This window comes from Liolophura sinensis, chromosome 6 (genome assembly GCF_032854445.1).
Source record: "Liolophura sinensis isolate JHLJ2023 chromosome 6, CUHK_Ljap_v2, whole genome shotgun sequence".
In the NCBI taxonomy this organism is placed as follows: domain Eukaryota; kingdom Metazoa; phylum Mollusca; class Polyplacophora; order Chitonida; family Chitonidae; genus Liolophura; species Liolophura sinensis.
In genome coordinates, this window is record NC_088300.1 from 41,458,365 (window position 1) to 41,483,496 (window position 25,132).

A 25,132-nucleotide genomic window follows, 5' to 3' on the forward strand; every position below is an offset into this window, starting at 1 on the left:
AATTAGCACCTTTAATTTGCTTATAGCACATCAATATGAATGCAGGCGTTTTGATTGATATACATGACCATACAGTCAAGGGTACACACGTGTCTTACATACTATACATCACATCCTAGTCATAGGCTTTAGACTATAAATTTACAGTCGAGAGCTACATATCCAAACACAGATTCAGAAGTACGATGTTGTCAATGTTGTCATATTAACACTATGGACAAACACTATAAATTCATATCATAAATGAATGGCATTATTTCAGACAGACATTTCTGAATCACTGACTGGTTCTTCAGCTAAAACCACAATGATTACTTTCCTAAAATATATTATGTAGACCTCCCATTACAAATAAGATAATTACTACCTGTCCTATAGATTGAAATTTACTCTGTCATCCTTTAGTCAGTTAGATATGTATGTGAGTACAGGGTAAATGACATCCACGTGAATACAAAAGGTATCAATCTTACCACACGTTAGGTTAGGATCGTCTGTAGTGGTGTTTAACCAAAGTTGAGGAACTGAAATGGACGACACGGATGCATCTTGAAACTTTGCTAACTTGTCAAGCCATATATAAATCCACTCCTCTTTTCAAACACACGGCTTTGTGGTGTGTGTTGGTGTGTATACAGCCATAACTGCCCAAATGAATGTGCTGTTGATTTAAATGCTGATCCTGGGAAAATACACACTACTAGATTCATACTGATGTGCTGGTATGTAAATAAAACATTATCAAACTGAAAATGCCACTTGCACGTACATGTATTCATTTATACGCTCACACACCAGTCCGTTTATGGTGGACAATAGAACATATACAAAACCTTGACAGAGACAGTAATTCAGAAAACAGTGCATTACTGATCTTAGATTTGTTTGATCTAGTAACAAATGTGATCAACTAGTAAAAATAATTTGGTCAGCATGATTCAGTTTAAGTAAACAATATGATGAATCAATGTATCACTCATTCTATATGTATATAATCCATCATTGCAACTCTAAAATTAAGTTTCTCCTTACTTCCATGACACATGTACATGTACTCATAATATTTCAGAAATTAGAAAAACGTGTGAAAATATTCTTTAAACTTCATCTGACTACTACTGTAATCTGTTGAAATCCAATAGCTAACAAGATATGTACCTTCAGGATAAAACTTCCACTGCAAACTTGCCAATGGGGCAATAAGACATTCATTCATTCATTCATTCATTTCACTGAAAATTTTACCTGTTATATGAAAGTATTACCTTTAATGTCTGTATCAGAATACCTTATTTTACCAGTGTCCACAAAGACAAAGAATGTGCTTAAATCCACAAAAAATGTTAATTTTCTCCAAATCATAAGTTGGTGAAGATATAATAATGCTATATTACAAAGCTTCACTTTGATATTTTTAAAGTAAAACTCAAAAATAACTCAGATCAGCAGGACCAGGGCTATGGGGATAGTTCTACTGTTACACGTATTTTTACCCAAGGGCCATACACTGAAAAGAATTTAAAAAAACAAAATGGCATACACCTGGATGCTATAAACAAGATGACTTTTATAATGCTGTGCTTGATGTCAATGAATGAACAATACCTCTAAGAGATGCTATGCTACATAATACTTATTGTCAGTAAAGAAATGTCATATTAATTCAATAGTAAATATTTGTTAGAACAATACAACTGATGACAAACTGTGAAGGGAAGATCAGTAAAAACTCAACCTTGAACAGGAAACTAACAGAACACCTTAACATCCCTTAACAGGCTTGTACAATGATGTGTTGACAGACAGCCTCGAGCAAGGGCAGTAACTCTTCCATTTCACTTCCAACAAGCCTGAGCTTCCCCTTACTCAGTTCAAAGAGCAGCACATTAAGTGGTAAATAATATAACCAGAAAATTTAACAAATATCACAAATTAACACCAAGAAGGGTAAACTATGGATTATACAGATCCTCACAATGTATGAACTCAATAACAACTCAGTTAAGAGTGTGGTGACATTTTTGGGGTTGTTAGCCCTTCTGTCTGATGGTGTGTGGCAGGCGTTTGAGACAAGGACGGATCAACACCAGCAGCACAGCCTTCAGGTCTTTCACTGTATGTCCCTCGCCCAGTAGCAGTCAAACTATTTGGTGATGGCACTTCTCTAGCCCTTTCACTACGACTGCTCAACTCTAACGCTCGACACCTGGACTGACTCTGGGATACACCCTGGTCAGTCTCTACTTGAGAAGAGTCAGTTGCATCAGAGTTATCTTCCCTTGATCCCTCTCCTGCACGGTTTTGGCTGGAGGTCCGTCGGTCTATTGTGCTGTATGGGGGAGGTGGGGAGTCCCCTCTGGCTGGAGATGCCTCTGTAACACTGTCAGAGTACGGGGGTGGGGCTTCCATGAGAGAGGTGAAGCCCAGGCCAGGCACATATTGCACCCCATTGTTCACATTCAGTATGATGTTGCTGTGTGAAGACAAAACACGACGGGACGACAGGAATGGGTCCATTTCAGGATATCGCCCATAACTAGGATGACCACCAAAAACTTCTCGTCGCCGCCGTTCTATAAAAAACATCTGCCTGCGAGCAGCAGCTCTTTTCATCTTAATTCTGAAAATGGCAATTACCAAGATAGCGATGAAGAGCACCACTCCAACAGTGCATCCTATAACACTGTAGACTGTAGTCTTCAGCCATCTCATCTGATCATCAACACTAGTCTGTCTCGGATGACTTGTGGCTACTGAGTGTGACGGTAAGAAATCTGAAACAAATGTCATGTGTAGTATTAAAATTCCAATTACTTTATTCAAATGAAATGGTTTAATCCAGAAAGCCAATCATAACAAGCAAAAAAATAAATACTGTATTTGATCTTAAGTTTCATCCATGACTAGTTACCTCATTTCCCTGATTCTGCGTGTTCTACAAAGGTGTTTTCATGATTGTTTGGATAGTACATGTAGGGTGAAAAATGTGGGTTTAAGTATCAAAAGTAATACCCTATCACTTTTACTTGCCTCTAACAATGCACTTTTGGGGGGAAACGCTTTAGGTCAAATACCATTGTTGAATTTCATGGCTTAAATTTGAACTCCTCCTAAATACATGTATAACTATAAGGCTATAACTAGTCATGCGTTGCTGTTACTATGGAGATGAATGAATAATAGGTAGGTTATCATTTACACCCTACTTCCTCCAGTAAGTAAGACTAAATATCAAAAAAGATGCAAAACATTAACAACACAAATAACTTCCCAAAAATCTGGCTAAACATCTTAACTTCATGACACACATTAAAACCAATAGGTGGTAGTAGCTCGGAGGCAAATGTCAGAACCAGTACAGAAAATGTCACAAGCCTTCATTGGAATAAACATGTGCAAGTCTAGTCCAGCCCACTACAAGACCAGTTTAACACTTGCCTTACTCAATGTAGAGCACAAGCATGAGTGGGGGTTATGTCCCTTTGTCTTCCACAGATAGTTTTACTGATCAGTCTACCGTAGATAGCATAGGATTGTTATTTGGGCTAAGTATCATTTTCCATTAGTTACCTTCCAGTGCTACCTCTGTTAGACGACACATCTCATCTGTCATATCTCCACAATCATCAGAATGGAACTCATCACACACTCGATCATGACTAATACATCTCTTATTGCGACACTTGAACTTTTGGTCACATTTAGCATCTGCAATCAAAACAAATCTGACTTGTTTAATGCCCTTCTTGCAGACATGTTTAGTCATTGAATACGTTTCCTGACATATGCACTGATTCATGAATGTATTCATTTATTAAATTAGGTTTAATGCTAAGTGCCTTGGTAAGGTGTGGCTGTCAGTTTTATCTTTGGTAGAAAACAGAATTCCTTGAGTAAACCACTGGTTTTGGCATGAAACTGATAATCGTTCTCAAATGTTTTGCAGAAATTTTCACCAGCAGACTTAGCTCAATATTCATCTTATCCAGTGGAAGGCATGTCATCTCCAAATTTGTTGCATGCATTTCTAGAATTTTTATTTGGGACTGACACCTGAACAAATTAAATACTTACCCCCACAGTCCTCTTCATCTGAATTGTCCCCACAGTCATTTATGTTGTCACAGTGAAACTGGAGAAATATACATAAACCATTTTTGCAGCGGAACTCTGTTGAAGCACATGGGCGCATATTTCCTGAAGAGAAAATATAGATCCATTTTAACACATATTATATTTGTTGTTATATATATATCATGACATGAACACATTATAGTGAGGTCTGTCTTCAGCCTACGAAGGGTGGTGGGGTTTTCCTGGGCTCTGTCCACAATACTGGCTGCCATGGTACAAGTAACGTATTATTGAGTATGGCATACAGCACCAATGAAATAAATAATTATACAGAGCTTTTGGTTTGAAGCAGACAACACTTTGAATAGTTCCATGCAGACATGATCTTGTGGAATTTAGAAACAAAAACAAAAACAAAAAAAAAAAAACAATCAAAGCAATTGTTAACTCTCGAAGATAAACCAGCTGAAACTGAATAATGTAATGAACCAATAGTAGAACTCCACCTGTTGAGTGACTAGCTGCAACTGACACATGGACGGTCTTCTCAAATTTTCTCCCTTTTGGGAGAAACAAGTAGCATGTATAGAATCCTGCATCTGATCTATGTAGATTGTCAATGACCAGGGCTACAGTTCGATTATCCAGCTTCTCGCTAGTCATGTGTTTGTTCACACGAGATGCATTCCACTGCATTTCCTTTGGCGTCTCATCTGAGTGAGAAGTACAATTTACAACGAGCTTTGTTCCTTCCACCACTCTTATCTTGGCACCGGGCAAAAGCTGCAACACTCCAGCTTCATTTCGAGATACTGCTGCCACTGAGGAATAAAAGGAGAATAATTTAGCAATACAAGTGTTGGTGTTACAAGGATAGATAGGACTCTGGTACTTGTAACAGATTATCTGATAAATATTTTTTACCATGTATTTGCACCTTATCTTCTAGATCGTATCTAGACTCCAAAAAAGCCTTGACTAGTGTGAGACTTTACAGGCCAAAGCAAGAGTCTGATAGCAGTAGACTCGCGTCTCGAAAGAATAAGAATCTAACATCCCAATACCGGTAAGTAGCAAAATTCAAAGAGTGACACTACCATAGTTTTCAAATAAATCTGAATGGAGAATATATTCTAAAATGTGCAAAAAAGTTAGTGTATGTTCTAAAATATTCTGGAGTATTTGACATTTGCACGATTTTGCTGCACTTGAGAGTCCTGCTGGAAAATGAGGTCTGGCTTGAGAAACAACAACAACAACACTGCAGAAGAAGTCAACAAACTAAGCTGAAAAAAAAAAGAATCCGGCGGTGCATACTCACCACAAAACACTGCAGACAAAAGAACAAGGATCAATGTGTTAGGCATAGTTGAAAAGTTACCGACGAGATTTCGTGAATCCTATCATTTTTCGCCAAATTTTTCAGACAAGCCTTCTTCCGCAACGCCGTCTGGCGACAAGGTCAGATGTTATATACTCGGTAATCTTCGGCAATTTCCGTGTAAACATAGTATGTCTATGCTACTATTTAAGCATCTTCAAATAGGTGTGTGTCCCGCCTGGGAAGAGCAACCAGGTCCCACGTTTGGACAAGATCCCTGGTTCACATTCATCCCTGTACGTACCCAAGAGTGGGGCTGGATGCATTAGGTGGCAGAACAAGCTGTCCGAAATTTATAGGTCAATCCCTACAAGTCCACGTCCTATACGGACAGTTTGTGTTTTTTCATAACTGAGTTACGGGCCTATACATTGTTAAGTGGATAACATGTGTTTATTTTACACACTACTTAGTAAACCCTTGGAAACGATAGGGTTTATTTGGTGGAGGGAAACTCATCATCAGTGCAGGCTTCCTGTATAGGCCTCGATTTATTATACAAGACTTTAAAAATGCTGCTTGCTCGTACTTCACTTGGCAGTCAACGCTGAGCGGTTACAGCAAGGGAACAAGATTGGTCGGCCAGGTGTCAGTATAATGTGACTGGGTGGGGTGTCATCTCTGGTGTCTTCGGCATGATACTTCAGTGGTAGTAGCACTTGGTGGCGACATATACTCGCCCTTCCTCCAGAAGACAGAATATATATACGTACTGTAGGGATGTGGTTGTGGTGCCAATAGGGTAATCAGTAGTGCTGCTTCGCTGAGACGCCTTATCGAAGGCAAGTAAGCCGCGCCGCTCGAGCCATTATACTGATACGGGTCAGTCAGTCGTTGCACTATCCTCTTCATGCTGAATGCCAAGCGAGAAAGTCATAACTTCCTCTTTTAAGGTCTTAGGTGTGACTCGACCCAGGATTGACCCTGGGTCTACCGCTCCCAAACCGGACACTGTGCTATCTGGGCCGCCAGGAAACGAAAAGAAAATCAATCCAAGATCCCTGACACGAATATAAGGAAACTATTTTGTAATTTAGTTGTATGTACAATTACGATACATGTTTAGAATAAAGTATTCCTGTGAGATAATGCCGTGTTCACAACTCTTGCAAACACAGAAAAAAATACAATGGAAACTGTCGTGTTAACATTTTACCTGACAGTACGCATGCACTTTATACAGAAGACACTTTGTTAGACCTGGGACTAATATATGTGTTATATTAGTCCCAAATTTCACTAAAGATCTATAAAGAAATAACGTTAAGTGTCTGGTATGCGTAGGGTACTGTGGCCGAAATCCGCTTTATTTAAAGCTCCATGGCATGCTTAACTGCATGGTCCAGATGGTTGGAGAAAAGGTCGAGAATCGGTCAAACTGGGATAGCCTATTATTATAGCCTATACACGTACCGTGACATCCTGTCTACATGACAATAACCCAGGATGGTTCCTCTGGATCAATGACAAATCACACATGAATACACTGATTCTTTCTCCTCTCCTCCAGACCAATATGGCGACCAACAATGACCGGGTTTGTACTCGTCATGAAACTCTAACATCTATGAGAATAAAAAAAAAAAAAAAAAACAGCTCTCTTATACGATTTTCTCCACAACTAAGGACCGCTTAACTGTGTGGTGCCATTATACTATTTTTTTTTCGTATTTTTTCAAGTTTTACACTATTATCAAAGCTTTGAAACTGATATATATAAACTGATAGCTCTATGAATGTTTTTTATATCTTTCAAAATGCCTTTAAAACTTTAAAAATACGAAATAAATAGCACTATGTCACCCCACGGGCTGCCCCCGTGTAGGTGGACCTTCGCCTGTAATTTTATACTTAGGCCCAACCCATTGCAAATGCTTCCGCTGCTCTCGAAACTGATGTATGCTATAAGTCAAACAGACTGTATGCTGTATGATATACGCCAAGCAGATTACAGTGTGTGTACTGTAAATCAAGCAACGTGTAAGCAAGTGATGTAGGTTCACCTGGTGATGCGCGTACATAACTAGGCCAAATGTATCCGATTTCTTCAAATTCACTGCATTCATTCAGCCCCCCCCCCCCCTCCCACACACACACACCAAGTGTAGGCCATGAACTCACCTGTACTGACCTAAAGCCAGCAGAGGGTGGACTGAATTGCTACTATTGTTCGAAGTCTTTTATGTCGCATGTCAATTCACATGCCTTCTTAAATAGACTTAATTTCAACTGAATTTTGTGCAGACTTTTTTCTTTACTGCTGAGCATATATTGAAGTGGATCCTTATTCTGTAGTCATGAAAAAACACAATCATAAAGTGATTTCCGATTCAGCCTATCTAGTATGATATGAGTTTAGCTTCATCCTGGCGCAGTTCTGAGATCTGCAGTATACAGGTGAGTGCAATTCTGTATCACTCTACCTTTACACAGTCACTTCTACTTTTGTACATAAATGTATTACAGCTGTAACCCTATACACCCATTTCATCTTTACAGTTTTTCTAACACACCTTTAATCACTATTCATAAGTTACTAGAATGAATATTTATGTATGCTATAGCCATTTACTGTTGCTTCGAATACGATAGATGAACACATTCGCCAACACATCTTACTGTGTTAGATAGCCACTTGTACTTCTTACTTGCCGAAGGTCGGTGGTTTATAAGGTCTCACTGGTCTCTCTTACCCAAGAACGTTGGAATGTCTTTGAGGATGTCGTTAAACATCAAGCAATCAATCAATCTTTCTATGTCAATCTAAAGTGCCGTCACTTTATACGTTTGCATGCATTCCAGGAGATGGAACATGGCTCAGTGGTTTACGGCGCACGGGCCTCTATCGTCATTACCTTGTTAACCCATGCACTGGATCTTGCGGTTATTGCCAAGGGGTATTTGTCGAATTGCTGTTTATTTCTACTGGGACGGGTTTCATGAAGCGCACTTAGTGTTAAGTTGCCCTTAGCTAGTTACACTGTATATCTCCATAACATCATGGAACCGGCCACTGGGCTTGCCAGTTTAATTGTTAGATCTTACTCAATTTAAAGTGAAAGACAAATGCATTTGACCTCATCGAACCTGATTCTTTCGATATTGTATAAAACCCTCATTAGAAATTCGACATATGACTTTGTTCTGTGAGAGAAACTCTGAAAGAATGAAAGTAAGATGACTATTGTACTGCTGAAACAAATGGAACATATGTTTCATGACAATAAAGCTCTGTATTGTTTGGCAATACCTCGTGACCTGTCCGACTTATCTACGTCGTTGAGTTACCGGTTTCGGAACTTCACCCGTTTCCGAGTGGCCTACGTTTATCCGTTGATGTCACGGGAGTACACATTTTATAGAACATTTTAAAATTTGTACGGTATTATTGTTCTTAACTGATGTACAAACAAATCTGTATAAAGAAAAATAAGGTTAGAACAGTGTTAAGGTTAGAAAATGTTTCAAGTAGGTCTACTCATAAAAACACTATAGCACATGAGGATTATTTGCAGGTGTCCAGAAAATCCCTCTACTTTAGATGACCTATTTTCTTTTTGTGATGTTTGACAACTTTAGTGCTTACACTATGTAAATTTCACAAAAATCACACACATTGACTCTAAATGTAGTCTTCACATCAAATATAGTAAACATGTTTCGGAATTCTTCAGAAGGTAATGCTTTGGTATAGGTATAATATTATTTTGTATCACTCTACCTGGTTGTATTTTGTCCTTCCGTTATCAGGGTCTTTGACACTGATATCCAATATTTTAAAAGTTTTTCTACGTGTTTTTGGTGGGTTCCCTGTTTTTTAACCTTTATTAAGCAAATTTTATTGCCTACATGCATGTTCTTATATCACCAAGTCGTGCATCCACTCTACCGTCGTTTAAAATCGGCAAACTTACCCCCAAAACTAACACAGCTATCTCGGCATGCGGACACACGATAACATGATCGATGTGACAGTTTCGAATGTTTGCTGATATTGTAAAAGGTTTCAAATCAGACAATCCCAAGGCTTTCAAAACGACTCGTATGTACCGTACATAGTGCTTAGGGAAGATTGCACTGGACACGTCGCCCTGCGAGTCTTCCTTGGTGTGGCGTTGTTTGACTTGAAGTGAGGGGGAGTTTGTTCTCAGAAGAAAGCCGATTTAAACATTTGAAAGTTAGAATAGGTAGTGTTGTTGAACACCAGTGTACGTGACATTCCATGCGGAGGCAAAAACAGACTTTTCTGTTCTCTCCACATAATTTAGCATTATTTACTCGTCACGGAGATGTACATGTGGACGTGTGTGTAACTACAGTGGACTGTGAAGACTTCAGACCGCGAACAACTATTGTGTGAGTGTTCAGGAACCTCGCTCCGCCGTGGACACCGTGGACGTTGTGGGTATGGACGTGAGTTATAAGGTCTAGTACATCTTTGTTTCCCACCATACACCGCGTCTGTGTCCTGATGAGGCTAACCATACAGACACAAGGCAGGCTGTGAACAGTTGTCGTGTCAGCGTTTTGTAATTGGATATAAACCAGTAGGCAATTGTGTAATAAACAGAGGCGGACAGTACCTGTTATATTTATCCATTTTCTATCCATTGATAGTAGCTCTTTGATGAAATGAAATATAATTTCAAACCTTCTCCAAAGTTGACATAAAAACACCTTTACCCGGATTGAGACATGGACGCACGCATTGAAAAAACTTAGGTTTTGACTGGTATGTACATGTACTGGTTCACAGCATTGTACTGTAGAGTATACTGTCACTCCGTTAAACTGTGCATGCACGCACAGTATGTGTGTATACTGTATCATATGAGCGTATGAATGACAGACATAGGCGTTTCTGTTTACAAAGTGGGAACATTGCATCACTATGCCCCTCGTATACCGAGGCACTTGTGCGCACTGACCCAATATACGCATCCGTGATAAGGTAGGTACTTGAGTATGGTGTGAGATTTTAAAACATGCTTTTGTTGGGTTTTTCTAAAGTTATGTCAAATCGTCAAAAAAGATTGCGTCTATAGAAATACCACCTAGCCAAGCTATATGTGTTTAACTGGGATGAATTTTCACTTTAAGTCAATGCAGCGCATTTGTGAATGTTAGAGGCTGTCTGGCTCATTAATATAAAACGCTGTTCTCGCTACAGCCTTGCCATTGCCGTCGCAGGTTCGATCCTGGCGCAGTAAGCCATAAGATTTGTCATAAATGACTGTTGTTGGAAATTACATTCTCCTTAATTCTCGTCAGCAATAACGACTCTCTCAGAGCACTTGTCAATCCCAGATATACTCTTACTCAGTTTTTTTAATGTTTCTCTGGACAGGATCTATGCCCTTTACTCCATAAGAGCCTCCTCCAAAGTCCGGTGTAGTTTTAACACAAAGAACTAACCATCAAACAAAACAAGTCCTGTACATACGTAATCAATGAGTCCAGGGGGTCTTAACTTTACACATAGTGTTCATATCCGCTAGATTCCCTCTAAGGGAAAACAGACACTGTATCACGCGGAGATGAGTGCGAGTGGACTTGGTGCGAGTACAGATGGGGCACTTCGACCTAGGTACACAAAGCCATGGGCGTGGAATGTCAGTGATATTTATCACACAGATAAGACTAATTATAGTAAATATAACGTGTATAAGAGGCTCCTTTATCCTGTAATTTGTGTCCCACAAATGAAGTACTAGTATACCCACGGACAGCTGCTTGGACATGTAAAAATTGGCTGCTTAGTTACTGTCGCTGACAGTTACATAACGGCATGTTAGAAAAGTTAAGGCGTTTAAAATTCTTAGCTCAGCCTGGTGTACTAGTTATATGAAAGAAAACCACGCTCAAATTTGGTTTCATTTTCGCTCAGCTTGTACTTTCTCTACGTGTGCGGATGCATAGGCTACTGTATCTGTTTATAACGGTCAGTATGGTATTAATGCATGTCAGTAGAGTAACGGATATTCATGTTTAAATTTGTACGCAGATCGGTTTTAATTTAGTGAAAACTAAAACTTTGTCATTGAAAATAACCCGATGGTACCCATACTGTCGTCGTGTATTATAATGTGACTTTGTTTGGTAAATTATTAATGATTAAACAAAAACATTGATTCAGTGTTTGTGCTTAATCTACTTTACCTGGATGGCTCAAAGTATTCATTCGTATATCATGAATGATATGTTACATGTGTATCACATTATTCATTGAGCCTCGAAACACACTTAAAAACGTTCACCTACATCTATAACGGCTGCTAGGGCATAAAACTTCTGGTGTAATCAGTTTTGGAATGTTGATTTGTGATCTTATGATCTTAAGAACAGCGCATCTCTTGAAAGAAAGGTCAAATAAAATTGATTTACGTGAAGTTTTGTGAAAATGGACACAGTTTCTGAATCTAGCCAAGAACACCAGGCTAACAGTCACTGAATATATCACTTGTGTATTTCTGGGACATTATTTATCATCTAATCGTGAAACTTTAACACGTCTTCATCACACGTGATTTGGAAAATATATGATGTGTATATATGTACATATATGTCCATTGTCACGAGTGAACCTGTCATGTTTAAGCGATTTATACGTGTAAGATTTATAAGTGCAAACAAATTGGTACCTGCAAAAAATAGAAAATATTATTCCATCTTCCCCCAGTTTCAGTTATGATTTACAACTTATCTTCACGATTTATATCTATATGTAAATAACTTTTGACTTACTTTTTTTTTTTTGTGGTGACAGAACCTAGCATGCCACAGTTACTGGAGAAACTAGAAAAACTGATGAACGGTTCTGCGGGTCGGACAGGTAATGAGGTGACGAAAGGCTCAGTAGATGACAGTGGCGAGGTTCTAGCGGACATGAACATGAACCGACGCGGGAGTGTTACGTTTAATACCACCATAGACCCACCTTCCGACATTCTCAACGGCACCCTGGCCTCAGATAGCCTGGGCGAAATTGAGTCTTCTCGAGGGTGTAAACATTGTTTATCCAGATGCCGACTGGCCTGTGCTCCCTGCAATGCCAAACTTCACAAACCACACCCGAAACGGGCCACAAAATTGGAGCGTCTCAAATATGTGTTCATGTGCCCTCCCCACGGGTTTGTGGCCAAATGGGTGACTTTAGCCACGATTGCTGCGCTGATCTGGGCAGTCCTGTGGTCAGTACTTGGAAACGATGTTATGCCAGGAGGAAACATATTTGGAATAGTTATTCTATTCATTGCCAGTACAATTGGAGGTTACTTAGCTGGAGTGATCAAGTTGCCGCCATTGTTAGGTAAGCCGCCCAGGAGTTAATAAAGTTGCCATATCAGGCAAGTCTGAGTTAATTTTAGCTTTTTTCAAACTCAGGAATTGTTAAGAATGTGAGTAAACATAAATTGTTGCGACTCTGTATAACGTAAAAAAAAATAAATAAGATGAATAAGACGATGACAGTGTTGCAAAAATAATTCTATACATTTTGAATAATACCCCAGGTATGTATAATGTTGGCTGTATTAATTAATGGAGCTCATGTAGAATTTTCTAGCGCAAATGGTCGAAGTTCGTAAGTGGATTATTAACTGTGTTCCATTAACTACGCATGAATCGCTCTCGATTTCTCTGTCTTGGTGACATTAAGTGACCATACATTCGTTGAAGACCACTTGTCTTCCACCCGTGGAGCGAGGAAGTCTTCTTGGGAAAGTTTCTTAATAACTTGCCAAAGGTAAATGGTTTACCACGGGCGCTCCCATATCCTCCATCCATAAAACTTACCACCATCGAATAAGTGGCAAATTAACAACAACAACAGTCAATCATTCAATCAATCAGTCACAGTGATTTTGAAACAGGGATGCAATGGCGTCTATATTTACACCGTGTGCTTAGTAACTGTCTACCTAACAAACTTTCAGTGCTAATATGACCTCTGAGGTTATAGACCAATCCGGCTTTAAAACACGTTTGTAAAAATCGATATTGTGCATGGTAAGAATAGCTCTGCTACCAAGCAAATTTGATTATGTCCTTGCCTGTGAACAGATATCCAACATAACGTATGAAAACTTTTCCTCTTATTTATTTATTTATTTATTTGATTGGTGTTTTACGCCGTACTCACGAATATTTCACTTATACGACGGCGGCCAGCATTATGGTGGGAGGAAATTTTCTTCTTATAGTGAAGACACTAGCTAATATATATTATGAAACGATACTAATATTCTTCCACGATTGGATAATAATCATTGATTCTTCCCGGTCCATTAAGTGCTGTTCGTGATAACCCAATATGTACGGAGAAGATGAGAGAGTACATGAGTGCTTAAATCCTTGCATGATGAGCTGGTCAAATTTTAGAGTGTTCTTTTTTTAACACAAGCTATAGTATTATCTCTCACATGGTAGAGACAAGCTTGTTGACCTTTCCCCTGGCAAGTAGCAGACCCCCCCCCCCTACTATCGCCCCCTTCACCCCTTCCCCCTCCACCAGAAACCGACATCCTGTTCGTCGTAACAGTCTCTGGTTGACAACTCAAAAATGGTGATTAGTAAGCTCAGAGCTTACACTGTTCAAACCTATACTGGCACTGGTAACACCGTGTAATGTAAAACGCACCTGTATTTGGTTAGGGTACATTAGCTATTGCTTCATTGATCGCATTTCCTTACAATGTCATCATCATATACGGATATAACGGTAACAACCTGTATTACTCTCTTCGATGTAACGAAGTATTCAATTTGACTTAAACCTTGCATATATTGCTTTACGTTGCACGTGGAAAACACATGGGAAACACGTGGAATCGTCACCCTTTAGGTTCTTGAGCTCGTTTATTTTCCTTATTATTAAATTACTGTTTAACTACTATTAATATAGATCGTCGTAATATGGCTGAAAAACCGTTAAGTACGAATTTAAACCCCAAGCACTCACTCACTCATTCATATTAATATATTAAATTTGTCTATCTGTAAACTCTATATAAAAAACATTTATCTCTAAACTTTCGCGCTGTGCTATGTCACACCTGCACATGCTGCTTGCACTTAATCTCTGCAACGTATAAAAAATCAACCTAGCAGACTCCTCGGTAGCCGTCGGGAGGTGGGTTGTGATCTGGGCAGAACCTTTTCAACTCTGTGAAAACAAAATGAAAGTATTTGTTCTTGAGTGATTATACAATCCGAGATGAGCCTTAGCATTCTTCAACTGGTAGGCAAAACTTGGACCTACCTGAACGAATTGCGCAAGTGTAACCTGTAAAATGACAGGTCATGCAGGTCAAAAGTTTCAGGCTAAATTCACACAAATTTACAACAAAAAATATATTTAATTATTTCACTGCTCTTAAACCGTCATTTTCACCTAGGTATAGGTTGATATATATAGTTTTATCGATGGATTAAACAAGCAGCCATTGGCGAATTTTTCTACGATATATTTTTACTCCTAGTCGTCATATGACTGAAAATGATCTTTATTGTGTTATAGGTATGTTGTTAGTGGGCATCATTCTTGGCAATGTACCGCACATTAATGTGGGAGAGGACATCAAGAATTCCTGGTCATCGGCGCTCAGGTATTTGAAGTAGTTTCTTGCCTTTATTTTATGCCTTACATCACATAGCAGAATCTAACACACGGCCTTTCAAATAACGGTTGCGCGGTTAAAGCTCAACTTTTAAGAAAACGGAAGAAATTAAAACAATACATAAGGCATTGCTGGGAAGAGAAACAAACACTGTACTACACATTTCACATGTTTCGAAATGTCCCTTGGATTGGTGTTTTCCCAGGCGCAGTATGTACGAACCTTATCCGCCCAATATAATCAGAACAAGTTTATTGGCGTCTAATTAGCACTGGCAATATTTTACAAAAAGACAAAATTACACACATATATCTATGTATGTAATCTATATATATATATATATATATATATATATATATATATATATATATATATATATATATATATATATATATATATATATATATATATGTATATATATAATCTTACACTTTTCATTCTTGGTTAAAGCATGTTTTGGTGTATTTTGATGTGGGAAGCATGTCTAGATTGGTATCGGGATAGCAAAATAAAATTGTTAACTGAAAAAAAAAAAAAAAAAAAAAAAAAAAAAGATTTAAGAATGGTTTTAATATATATATCCATAAAAACCAGCCACTCGGGATTTCGACCTCAGATCGTAAGTGTTGATGTTCTCTTTTTGCCAGGAAGATGGCGCTGGTCATCATCTTGATCCGGGCCGGTTTAGGACTGGACGTCCAGGCTTTGTTAAAACTCAAGTTCGTCATCGTACGATTAGCTTTCCTCCCCTGTTTGATTGAGGCCACCTCGATAGCAGTAGCTTCTAGATACATCTTAGACTTTCCTTGGGAGTTTGCCTATATGTTGGGGTAAGCATCAAGAACCTTTTGTCATTATGACGTTTTTAGCGTCTTGTTTGATGACAAAAATACGTTCGGTTAACTTTTGAACTAGTGCGTTTGGAAGTAAACTCAACGTTGGCATTCTTACTTTCCACACGAAGTGAGTTGTTTTCCGTAAATATCATCCATGTTCCACTGCCGTCAAGCATTGTTGGAATTCGGGTAATGACTTTATACATGAGGTTCATATTCATAACCAATATAGCAGTAGGGTATCCACCTTAATATATGTTACACGTTCTTTGAAACAAAAAACATTGTTGTCAGTAAGTGCATTTTACTCCCGGTGACTAAAATGGCTGAATAAATCTTGTCAAATAACACTTAGGGGCCTATATAGACATGCCAGTTTTCAGACTTGGGGGGAAATATGCCCCTTTATGTGTACACCCACGGGTGTGATTTGTGGACAGTTACTAAGATGTTACATTCTGGACTATTTTAATAGGTTTGTGATTGCAGCAGTATCAGCAGCTGTCGCCATTCCTTTCATGCTGCAGTTCCAAGCGGATGGATATGGGGTAGAAAAAGGAGTACCTACGTTGGTCATGGCGTGTGCTAGCATCGACAATGTATTGGCTATTACCTGTTTCAGTATTGTACTTGGAATTGGCTTTTCCAGTGGTACGTTGACTAGAAATGGTTAATTGTCTTTGATGTAAATAGGTAGAACGTTAATTACTGTACACGACGGTTGAGGTGAACAGTAATAAATTACTGTACAATGTATACTTTATGTTAAAATTCAGTATATGTTCACTATGGTAGAGAAAGACACCGACAGTGGATAGTGCTGGGAGGTTATATGCGAAATCACGGCGTATGATATAAGTCAAAGTGTATACTCCAGTCAACACGACTGTCAATAAATCTGCCGTTTGGGGGGGGGGGGGGGACGAGGGTCATGGAAAAATGACCCTGTCATTATCTAAGTCACTAAGCCCTCATAAAATGTGGCCAATATATATCACAGCAATAAAACTGCTCGTCAAAACAATGACAGCTTAAACTTTACCTCTTAGACTGTGTACCGACAATGTCGGCTAAACACTCCAACCGCATGGCATGGGAAATCTTAAGTGAAACACGTGTGACCGAAAGAGGAAAATGTGTGCCAAGAAAGCATACAACTGTTTCAAAAAATCGGAGAAGTTGGGGATTAATGGGTATCACTATAGAAGGGTCATCCAACAGGTTATTACAATGATCCACAGCAAATTGTGCAAATAAGGTTGTACTTGTATACTTTCAAAATTATTCGTAAATCATTTCTTAGTAGCCTTTGTAGTTAGTTAAGTCACCTGATGATATACCACATACATGTCGTCATTTCAAAAAAAAAATGAATACTGGAATAAGGATTTACGATTGTTGGTGATCTACCTCATTGAGAATAGACGATTTGGACTACGATACAGGAACTGATCACGCTTATTACACAGCCCTTGTATATAAATACATGAAAATAGATGAAACTAATATATCATAGCACTGGGTGTGCAGCGTTTGAGGCGAACGTCCGCAAGTCACTACATATGTCTCATTGTTCCAGGTGACCTAGCCTTCACGATCGCCAAAGGCCCTCTCCAGATCATCGTCGCCATTATTCTCGGCATACTGACTGGAATCTTTCTCTGGTTTTTTCCCAATAAGAAAAGTGTAGGTGCCGTTATTTAGGATCACATATTGTATATGGTGACTTCTTAATTTACGTTAAGCGACAGATCTTAAAGGGTTTCATGAGTGACTCAATGATTAATCAGTAATGATATCTACTTTGAACATCTTGCTCACACTTCTGTCACTAATTTATAATACACGAGTACTAGGATGATATATTTAGGTGATATTTAAACAATTATCATCGTTCTAACTAAAGAATTGTCATTCTAGACTCAGATTTTTTTCTTTCTTGTATATATGAAATGAGAACACAGGTCGATAAAATGATTCAATACTGTTTTGTTTCTGTCCAACTCTGACGACGACGATTATATCGATGCTGTTTACAGCCCAACAAAGCCATCTACCGATTCCTGATTCTGTTTGGATGCTGTTTATTGGGTGTGTTTGGAAGTAGTGTGGCCGACTGGTCATCGTCGGGGCCCCTGGGGGTTCTCATTGCTGCTCTCGTGGCTGCATACAGGTGGAAGAAGCAAGGATGGAAAGGCAAAGACGTAAGACAATTCATGTTGATAAAGCTTTAATATCCAGTAAAGCTATACTGGTCGTCAAATTTGTTGAGTTTCTTAAGGATATTAGGTCCATGTCATCATTAAAAAGATATAAACTTTTATTCTTTGCTTGGACCGAAACGTCTCTGCACAAATGTGGTAAGCCCAAACTATTCCCGAGCAGTGGCGACCTGGGCCCTAGCTGAAACTGGCCGTATTTGTTTATCTTACAGCAAAAATGATTACACGTAATGAAGCTGATAAGTCACTAACAGCGAATGCTTGTGCATGCTGTGCCTGTTCTAACGTTAGTCTCTATAGGGTGCTACCCCCATTGTTTACATTTGCAATGCACGAGTAGTAAGTTTCCAGTCTGCCCATAAAATGTGAGCACAAAGTCAGGCATGGACAATGGACTTACAACTTAGGCCCGAGTTACTTTTGGCGGGAAATGTCCCTGTTAGCCACTGATTCGATAATTTGTTTACCGAACTAATGGAAAGAATGTATGTGTAAACCCGTGTCATTCTGCAAATTAATTTCACCAATACATGTATACTGTGTTTGCTCACCATTTCCCTCAAAAACCAAAGTGGAAAGAGGAAAATTAGCGTTTCATGCGGAATTTCTTGAATTTGGTACTCTCAAACATCATTGCAGAATCCTCTGGCACCCGTCTTTGGTCATTTGTGGACAATATTTCAAATCTTGCTCTTTGGACTTGTTGGAGCCCTTGTTAACATCAACGACCTGGAGTGGACCACTGTTGGTATGTATTAACAACTTTTATGAGGGATAATATATATTGTATGTCTGTTTTATTAATAGAGGCTTGAAATTGTGCTTTGAGGCTTTTAATCAGGTTAATGTAAATAGTCGGCAAAAAAAATATAAAAACAGGTTTATGGGTTTTTTACATGCATCAGGTCAAAAATGTCGTGAAACTAGGAATTTGGCGGACACATTGATCGCCTTATAGGCATGTATTCAAGGCAAATTGTTCTCCATGGATCTTTAATTTTTCCGTTTGAATTAGGAGTTTGTTTCTGGCATATGATTTGTTCCTATTTCCCAGGTTTGGGCGTGGCCGTTATTACAATAGGACTCTGTTTCCGGCTGCTGTTTGCGTACCTCTCTCTTCTGGGAACAGATTTTAATGTCAAGGAACGAGTCTTCATTCTCTTCGCCTGGCTGCCTAAAGCTACGGTTCAGGTAATCGACTTCAATCCGTAGGGAATTTATAGAGAAACCTTTTCCGTCTGTGACGTTTAGAGGGTTCTTACAACCATGCCAATAAGTACACAATCTGCTATCACAGTCGGCATCATTTGGTCCCAGCACATACTTTTAACTTCAAAAGTTTACTTCGATGTTGTTTTATTTAGTTAAGGATATTGTGTCATTGTATACTGCTGTATTTCTTTTATATTCATAGATTTACTTGCATGCCACTGTATTTAGTTACACATATATACTTGCTTTTGTGTTGTTATGGGTGACAACATACCGGGAGACCTCAGTCAGAAATCTACCCATCACCCAACATTTAAGATCCTTTGTCCAGTAGCTATCAAAGCATCCTTTTCCCGCTGGTTATGATCTAAGATTTTGTCTTAACGGTCATTTCTTAAGTTGTGTGTACGGTTCCATGGGTGTTTGCAGTTTTAAAAGCTTTACCTGATTTGTTTGACCACCAGCCCACCCTTGTATTTCCTGCATTTAGTTTCTTTTGCTTGCTTTTTTTTTACTGTAATATTTTACATATTTCCTGTGTGATTTTATATAACATTACGTCAGCTTAAAGTACTTGTGTGGACTCAGTCTGGATTCTGTATACATTTACCCCCAAAGTCATTAATGACAGCCTTTTTATATCCTGTATTTGCTTTTCACTATTTTGTCTGTACTTTAGTTGATGCTATGCATGCAAGGTTAATCAACGCTGCTGTTCACTGCTGCTTAACTGTCCTGTATGTTATCAATGTAGGCGGCCATTGGGTCGATGGTGTTTGACAGAGCAGTCCAGGATCAAGCCCCCGAAGACGTTGTAAACTATGGAGCGACGGTAGGTTAGCTGTGTGTTAACCACAACCATATCGCTGTTCTGATGTGATGCACTGCACATACACAAACATCTTTTAATATGCCAACTTTGTAACTCTTGTATTGTCATGTGAGTGTAACAACGAAACTTTCAAAAAATTGTATACCGCCCCATATATCTCGGCTGGTAGAGCGTCCGCTTAGGGGACATTAGTTCCAGGATCAATCCTGGATCGGTCACACCTAAGCCCTTAATAGAGGAACTTGGAGCTTCCTTGCTTGGCGTTCAGGGGATAGTGCAACGACTGTTATCAGCATAATGGCTCGGGCTGGGCCGTCTGTAAGTCGTCTCAGTGAAGTAGCACTAGATAAACGAGCGGTGGAAATCCGTACTGCAGCAAGGAGGCACATTACATGCACTCCAAGGATTCCTTCATCGTCATATGACCGAAAAATTGTTGAGTACGACGTTAAAAAATCTCAAAAATCGTGAAAAAAATTCTAGTCAAACAGTGAGCCTGTATATGTGTTTCTTGACATAAAAATATTTCAAATTAACCAAAACAGTAAATTTCAAAAATTATTTACAATCATTTCTTCGAGAACTACAAGCAACAATTTTATAGTCGTAAACTGGAACAGTGTTTTTTTTTCTCTGTAAGCACGATGTACCTTTTTACACAGAGTTCGGTAGCTAATAAATCGCTCACCTGTTTCATGTCTCATGTGTGTGCAGATTTTGATGTTGGGTGTGGTCTCCATCATCCTAACCTCTCCGATTGGTGCGCTTCTTGTTGCCGTGACCGGTGAGTGGTTTTGTGATGATACATCCTTTTAAGTGAAGTCATGTCCTGTGTGATTTTAGAGATACATCAAATCACATGTCTCACACTGTGATGTATGGTTATCTAATAGTGGTTGAAGCATCCACAGGAGACTATCAGTCAGTCTATGGCACGGTCAGGTCTAGCATCGACCGCTAAAATCCACCCGCCTAACCTTACTTGGTTCAAAGAGTAATATGAGTAGACCAAGTTTTGGTTAGTTTTGTGTCACTGTATTGTAAACAGGTGGAGCATCATGTCAGGTGTCTTCAGCATGGCGCCTTAGTATTAACTATATGTGGGACATTGAAGCCGCGGCCTGTTACATTAATTAAACACTGTCCTAACACAACCGAAATTAGGCTAAAATTTCGCCAACCAATTAAAAAATAAAAAGCAGCCATTCAGACGGTTTGTTGTAAACATGTATTTATAGGTTTAAATACTTGTGAGCCATTTATTTTGATTATTTTGTATTAAAGCACAGAATACGTTATCCTTTACTCTTAATTTTGTGACAGGTCCCCGTCTTCTAAGTAAATCTGGCTATGACGCGGAGGCTAATATAAGCCAAGATGAGGATAGCGGTGAGGATGTGCCAATGGAAGAGGAAGGCAAACAGGAGGACGCTGATAGTCGTGACGACAATAAATCAGGGGCAGACAACCCAGCATTTTCAATCGAGGAGAAGAGCCCTAATGGACAGGACCATCCAGAGGTGGTTGTTAACAGTGGAGACGGTAATGCGGAATCTACAACACGACTGTGATAATAGACAAAGATCTACGAGTTCAAAGATCTGTAGTTAATCTCAGGAATTAGGTCTACAACGACAGATTTCGAAGACACATAACTATACTTGGCTTTTGCCGTCCCAATGTGTCAGAAGGTGCCTGTCACTCTAGGCTACTAACCCTGCACCAACTAAGTTGCTTGCCAGAATCTAGTCTCACTTCATGTAGCCGCTAAGAGGTAGTGGTGATCTACAGGCTCTGTCCAGTTCCCTCCACCATGAAACAGGGCCGCCGTCATGTATGCTGAGATATGAGTGAGTAGAGGACATAAAACATGAATCAACTAACTAAATAATTAAAGCTAAACTGGTTACGTTTAAAATTCGGAAGTTTAAACACGAGAGTGTATCAAGTGATACATCTTTATTAAATAACTTTTTTTTTAATTTCTAAAATAAATTTTTCATGTACTATGACATATGAATAGAGCTTGGACTGAACGAGAAATCCTGAAAGCATTTCCATCGCAACCATAATGCGCTTGAGACCCACACACACGTCTCTAAAACATAACTGAAAACTTGTAAATAACTTGTTTATTTGACTAATTTGTGAGAGCAAATATTCTAACGCATCTGGTATCTGACAAAAACTAAGCCAATGCATAGCCAGTTTTCAGAAACATGCCTGTTGCATAGGCCCTGTTAAATACTTCTGGTATGTTTTATTACTGCTGGTATGTTGCATTACTGCAGGTATGTTGTATTATTTCCGGTAGGTTGTATTACTGCCGGTATGTTGCATTACTGGTGGCATGTTGTATTACTGCTGATACCGTTGCATTACTGCTGGTATGTTGTATTACTGCTGGTATGTTGCATTACTGCTGGAATAACAAGAAAAGATGTAAATGTTCAACAGATCGGACCATTAGACCGGATCGGACATTTTTCCCGAAACTCTAATTAATACTTTTATTTTTAAGTCACGATACATTGTGTGAAAACATTCCAGAATTACCTAATCGGAGGAAAGCTCTGCAGGAGGTTCAGATGAGTCCAAAATGATAGTTTACATGTATATCTCCTTATTTATCGAACGCATGTTCATGGTGTATACACAAGTGGGTGATATGAGCTGTTTTATTATGCAGAGTTTAATAGTGCATTCCTTGCCTATTGCATTCCTTGTCTATTGCATTGGTTATCTATTGTACTCAGTCTGTGCACGAGAGCAGAATGATGTGACTTGCATAGATGGACGTTTATTCAATAAAGGAAAACAGTCAAAGGAATATCAACCTGATCCAATCAACTTATAGATTATTGGGTATGTTTTTCAGGGATATGGTTTTCTGTTTGAATTTTAAATGTTGAATAATCGCGAGTAAAAATTTCTGATAACCTAATACATGTGACAAGAGCTAAATCTACGCACAGGCTCATGTCCAACTTATTTTCTAATCCATCATTTCGTATTATGTTTCCGTTACACTGAAAACAATGATTTGCATGCTTTGTAAACGCGTTGAACTTTCAAATAAAGATATTTTCAAATCCCAATGGAAACCCATGGATTCTTGTGATTTATGTAGTAATTGGTGTCCCGGCTTATGACGCTGTATTTTTAATGGCTTCACCATTTAAACTAAAAGTTTGTATCTATACCTTGTCATATGTAAAGTTTAACTGTTGACAATAAATGCACATTATATGATACCTGTATATACACGGATGGCCTAAATTAAATGTAAGTGGTTATAAGCATATGAAATAATTGTCAACACGTGCATCGATATCTATATTTCAGCTATTTTGTACAATTATTTTGTTATTCTGAAATAAAATTTATTGTCCATACAAACAATTCTTCAAAGCCTTGGACTTCCTCTTTCTATATAAATACATGTATTTCTAAGCCTGTAAAGTGACAAAGAACATACCTACTTTTAGTTACACACCGAAACACTTGCGAAGCTAAAAAGGTAGTGTGGGATTGTGTACTCAAACTCGTTATTTAAAATGACATGAAATACTGGGTCAGCTGAAGAGAAATAAAAGACTGTGACGTCATAAAAATCAGACGTGGTACCTAAAGTTCCCCTAAGAATAAAATAAAAAAACAGGACTGAATTCGCTGAAAACAAATCTAATAAAAGTATCTGCTATAGTTCTCAGCAGTCTGTCTACTGACACTTCACTTTTTCTTCCACTTCATAGAATGGACTCCTATAAGCTCAATACCATCAACCAATAACTTTGATTATCTGATCTAATAATGCAGGCCATTATTGTCAGTGTAACAATGAGACGTTGCAAAGTACAGAAACAATCCGTGGGCTGCGTGCTCGGAATCCACACACATAACCATAACCGAGAGGTTACGTCATCCTGTCAGTCGCTAGCTGTATGTCCCTCTTACAACATACTAAAATGGAATTCCCCGAATGCGTGATTTCTCAAGGAACCAGAAAATAAAACAGAGACTTTATCCTAAAGTGGCAATGAAAGGCCACGTTCTCCATTCGTGTTCACCTATTTCTCCTCTCTTTCTGAGTGGCAGAATATCAGTCATGATTTTCTCTCATATCTACATGTGGTTATCTGCGGAAGTTCACCAAGATAACGACCGTACGCATATTTCACACAAGGGGTAGCAATAGGTTTCAATTCTGGTATGTATGGGATACGGTTAAGGCCATCATAGTATTATAGATCCATCGTAATATCCCCGTACGATGGCACCAATCGATGAGACAATAGAACAAGCAATGGTTCTATGAAATGATGGCACGATAATACGGAGCGATGTCGCCATGATATAAAGTGATGACACGATCGCACAAAACAATGGCGCAATAACCATCGCTTCTTAGCTCTGGATCTGCCATCGCGTCATGCCATAATCCTTTGGAATTTCTTACATGATCGAAGCTGTCCATTATGCCCGTTTTACTTTCTCACTAGACTTGTGTCGTGTTAAAACACTGACACACAGGAAGCGTAACTAGAATAAATGATCATACTTCACGAAAACTGTCATCTATGAGTATTTAAAACTATTGCCAAAAGACCGATGAAATTAGGATGCGAAGCGATGGGACGGTTATACTCTGGTCTTTACATATTTGTCTTCATCACCAACTGCCCTATTACGAATGAACTAAATGCAAAAGACGGCTTACCGGTGTTATGTTTCTGAATATATATAATGTTGCGTATATATTGTGTCGATATATGGTGACTGAGTGAATCAGGACTTTATCAATAAAAAAAAAGTTCGCGAAGACGAATGTTGTGAACGCACAGTTATATATTATCCGACGCTGCTCCAGGTGAGACGTGTTTACATTCAGATGGTGTCCAAATATCTGTCTTCGGTATGAAGAAACTCCCAAGACACTTCAGGAAAACTTGGTAAAT

At 38.8% G+C, this 25,132-nt stretch overlaps 2 protein-coding genes across 5 annotated transcripts; one reads left to right on the top strand and one right to left on the bottom strand.

The window, feature by feature from the left end:
- On the bottom strand, positions 1-5,529 carry LOC135468061 (low-density lipoprotein receptor class A domain-containing protein 3-like). The gene is made up of 5 exons (XM_064746089.1): positions 5,396-5,529; positions 4,581-4,895; positions 4,075-4,197; positions 3,571-3,708; positions 1-2,774 (listed from the first exon to the last, which is right to left on the bottom strand). Exons 1-5 carry the CDS (start codon positions 5,439-5,441, stop codon positions 2,002-2,004), a joined length of 1,395 nt encoding a protein of 464 aa, XP_064602159.1. The 5' UTR covers positions 5,442-5,529; the 3' UTR covers positions 1-2,001.
- Positions 5,530-9,592: 4,063 nt separating this feature from the next.
- Positions 9,593-23,568, top strand: LOC135466792 (sodium/hydrogen exchanger 9B2-like). Of its 4 annotated transcripts, none has more exons than XM_064744481.1 (12): positions 9,593-9,868; positions 12,222-12,764; positions 14,973-15,060; positions 15,720-15,902; positions 16,384-16,559; positions 17,488-17,594; positions 17,948-18,112; positions 18,770-18,878; positions 19,185-19,321; positions 20,097-20,174; positions 20,889-20,958; positions 21,498-23,568. In XM_064744481.1, exons 2-12 carry the CDS (start codon positions 12,230-12,232, stop codon positions 21,743-21,745), a joined length of 1,896 nt encoding a protein of 631 aa, XP_064600551.1. In that variant the 5' UTR covers positions 9,593-9,868; positions 12,222-12,229; the 3' UTR covers positions 21,746-23,568. The 4 variants fall into 4 exon arrangements, with proteins under 4 accessions (XP_064600551.1, XP_064600549.1, XP_064600552.1 ...); XM_064744479.1 differs by having other exon boundaries at positions 9,593-9,860; XM_064744482.1 differs by lacking the exon at positions 9,593-9,868 and adding an exon at positions 9,889-10,187.
- The last annotated feature ends 1,564 nt before the right edge of the window (positions 23,569-25,132 follow it).

Bases quoted from the DNA above. Each gene is read 5' to 3' on its own strand.
- LOC135468061 (XM_064746089.1), bottom strand. From the start codon at position 5,441: ATGCCTAACACATTGATCCTTGTTCTTTTGTCTGCAGTGTTTTGTG. The intron at 4,896-5,395 runs GTGAGTATGCAC...TTTATTCCTCAG, and splicing joins TTTGTCTGCAGTGTTTTGTG to TGGCAGCAGTATCTCGAAAT. The intron at 3,709-4,074 runs GTAAGTATTTAA...TTTTGATTGCAG, and splicing joins AGATGAAGAGGACTGTGGGG to ATGCTAAATGTGACCAAAAG.
- LOC135466792 (XM_064744481.1), top strand. From the start codon at position 12,230: ATGCCACAGTTACTGGAGAAACTAGAAAAACTGATGAACGGTTCTGCG. The intron at 16,560-17,487 runs GTACGTTGACTA...TCATTGTTCCAG, and splicing joins TGGAATTGGCTTTTCCAGTG to GTGACCTAGCCTTCACGATC. The intron at 20,175-20,888 runs GTAGGTTAGCTG...ATGTGTGTGCAG, and splicing joins TTGTAAACTATGGAGCGACG to ATTTTGATGTTGGGTGTGGT.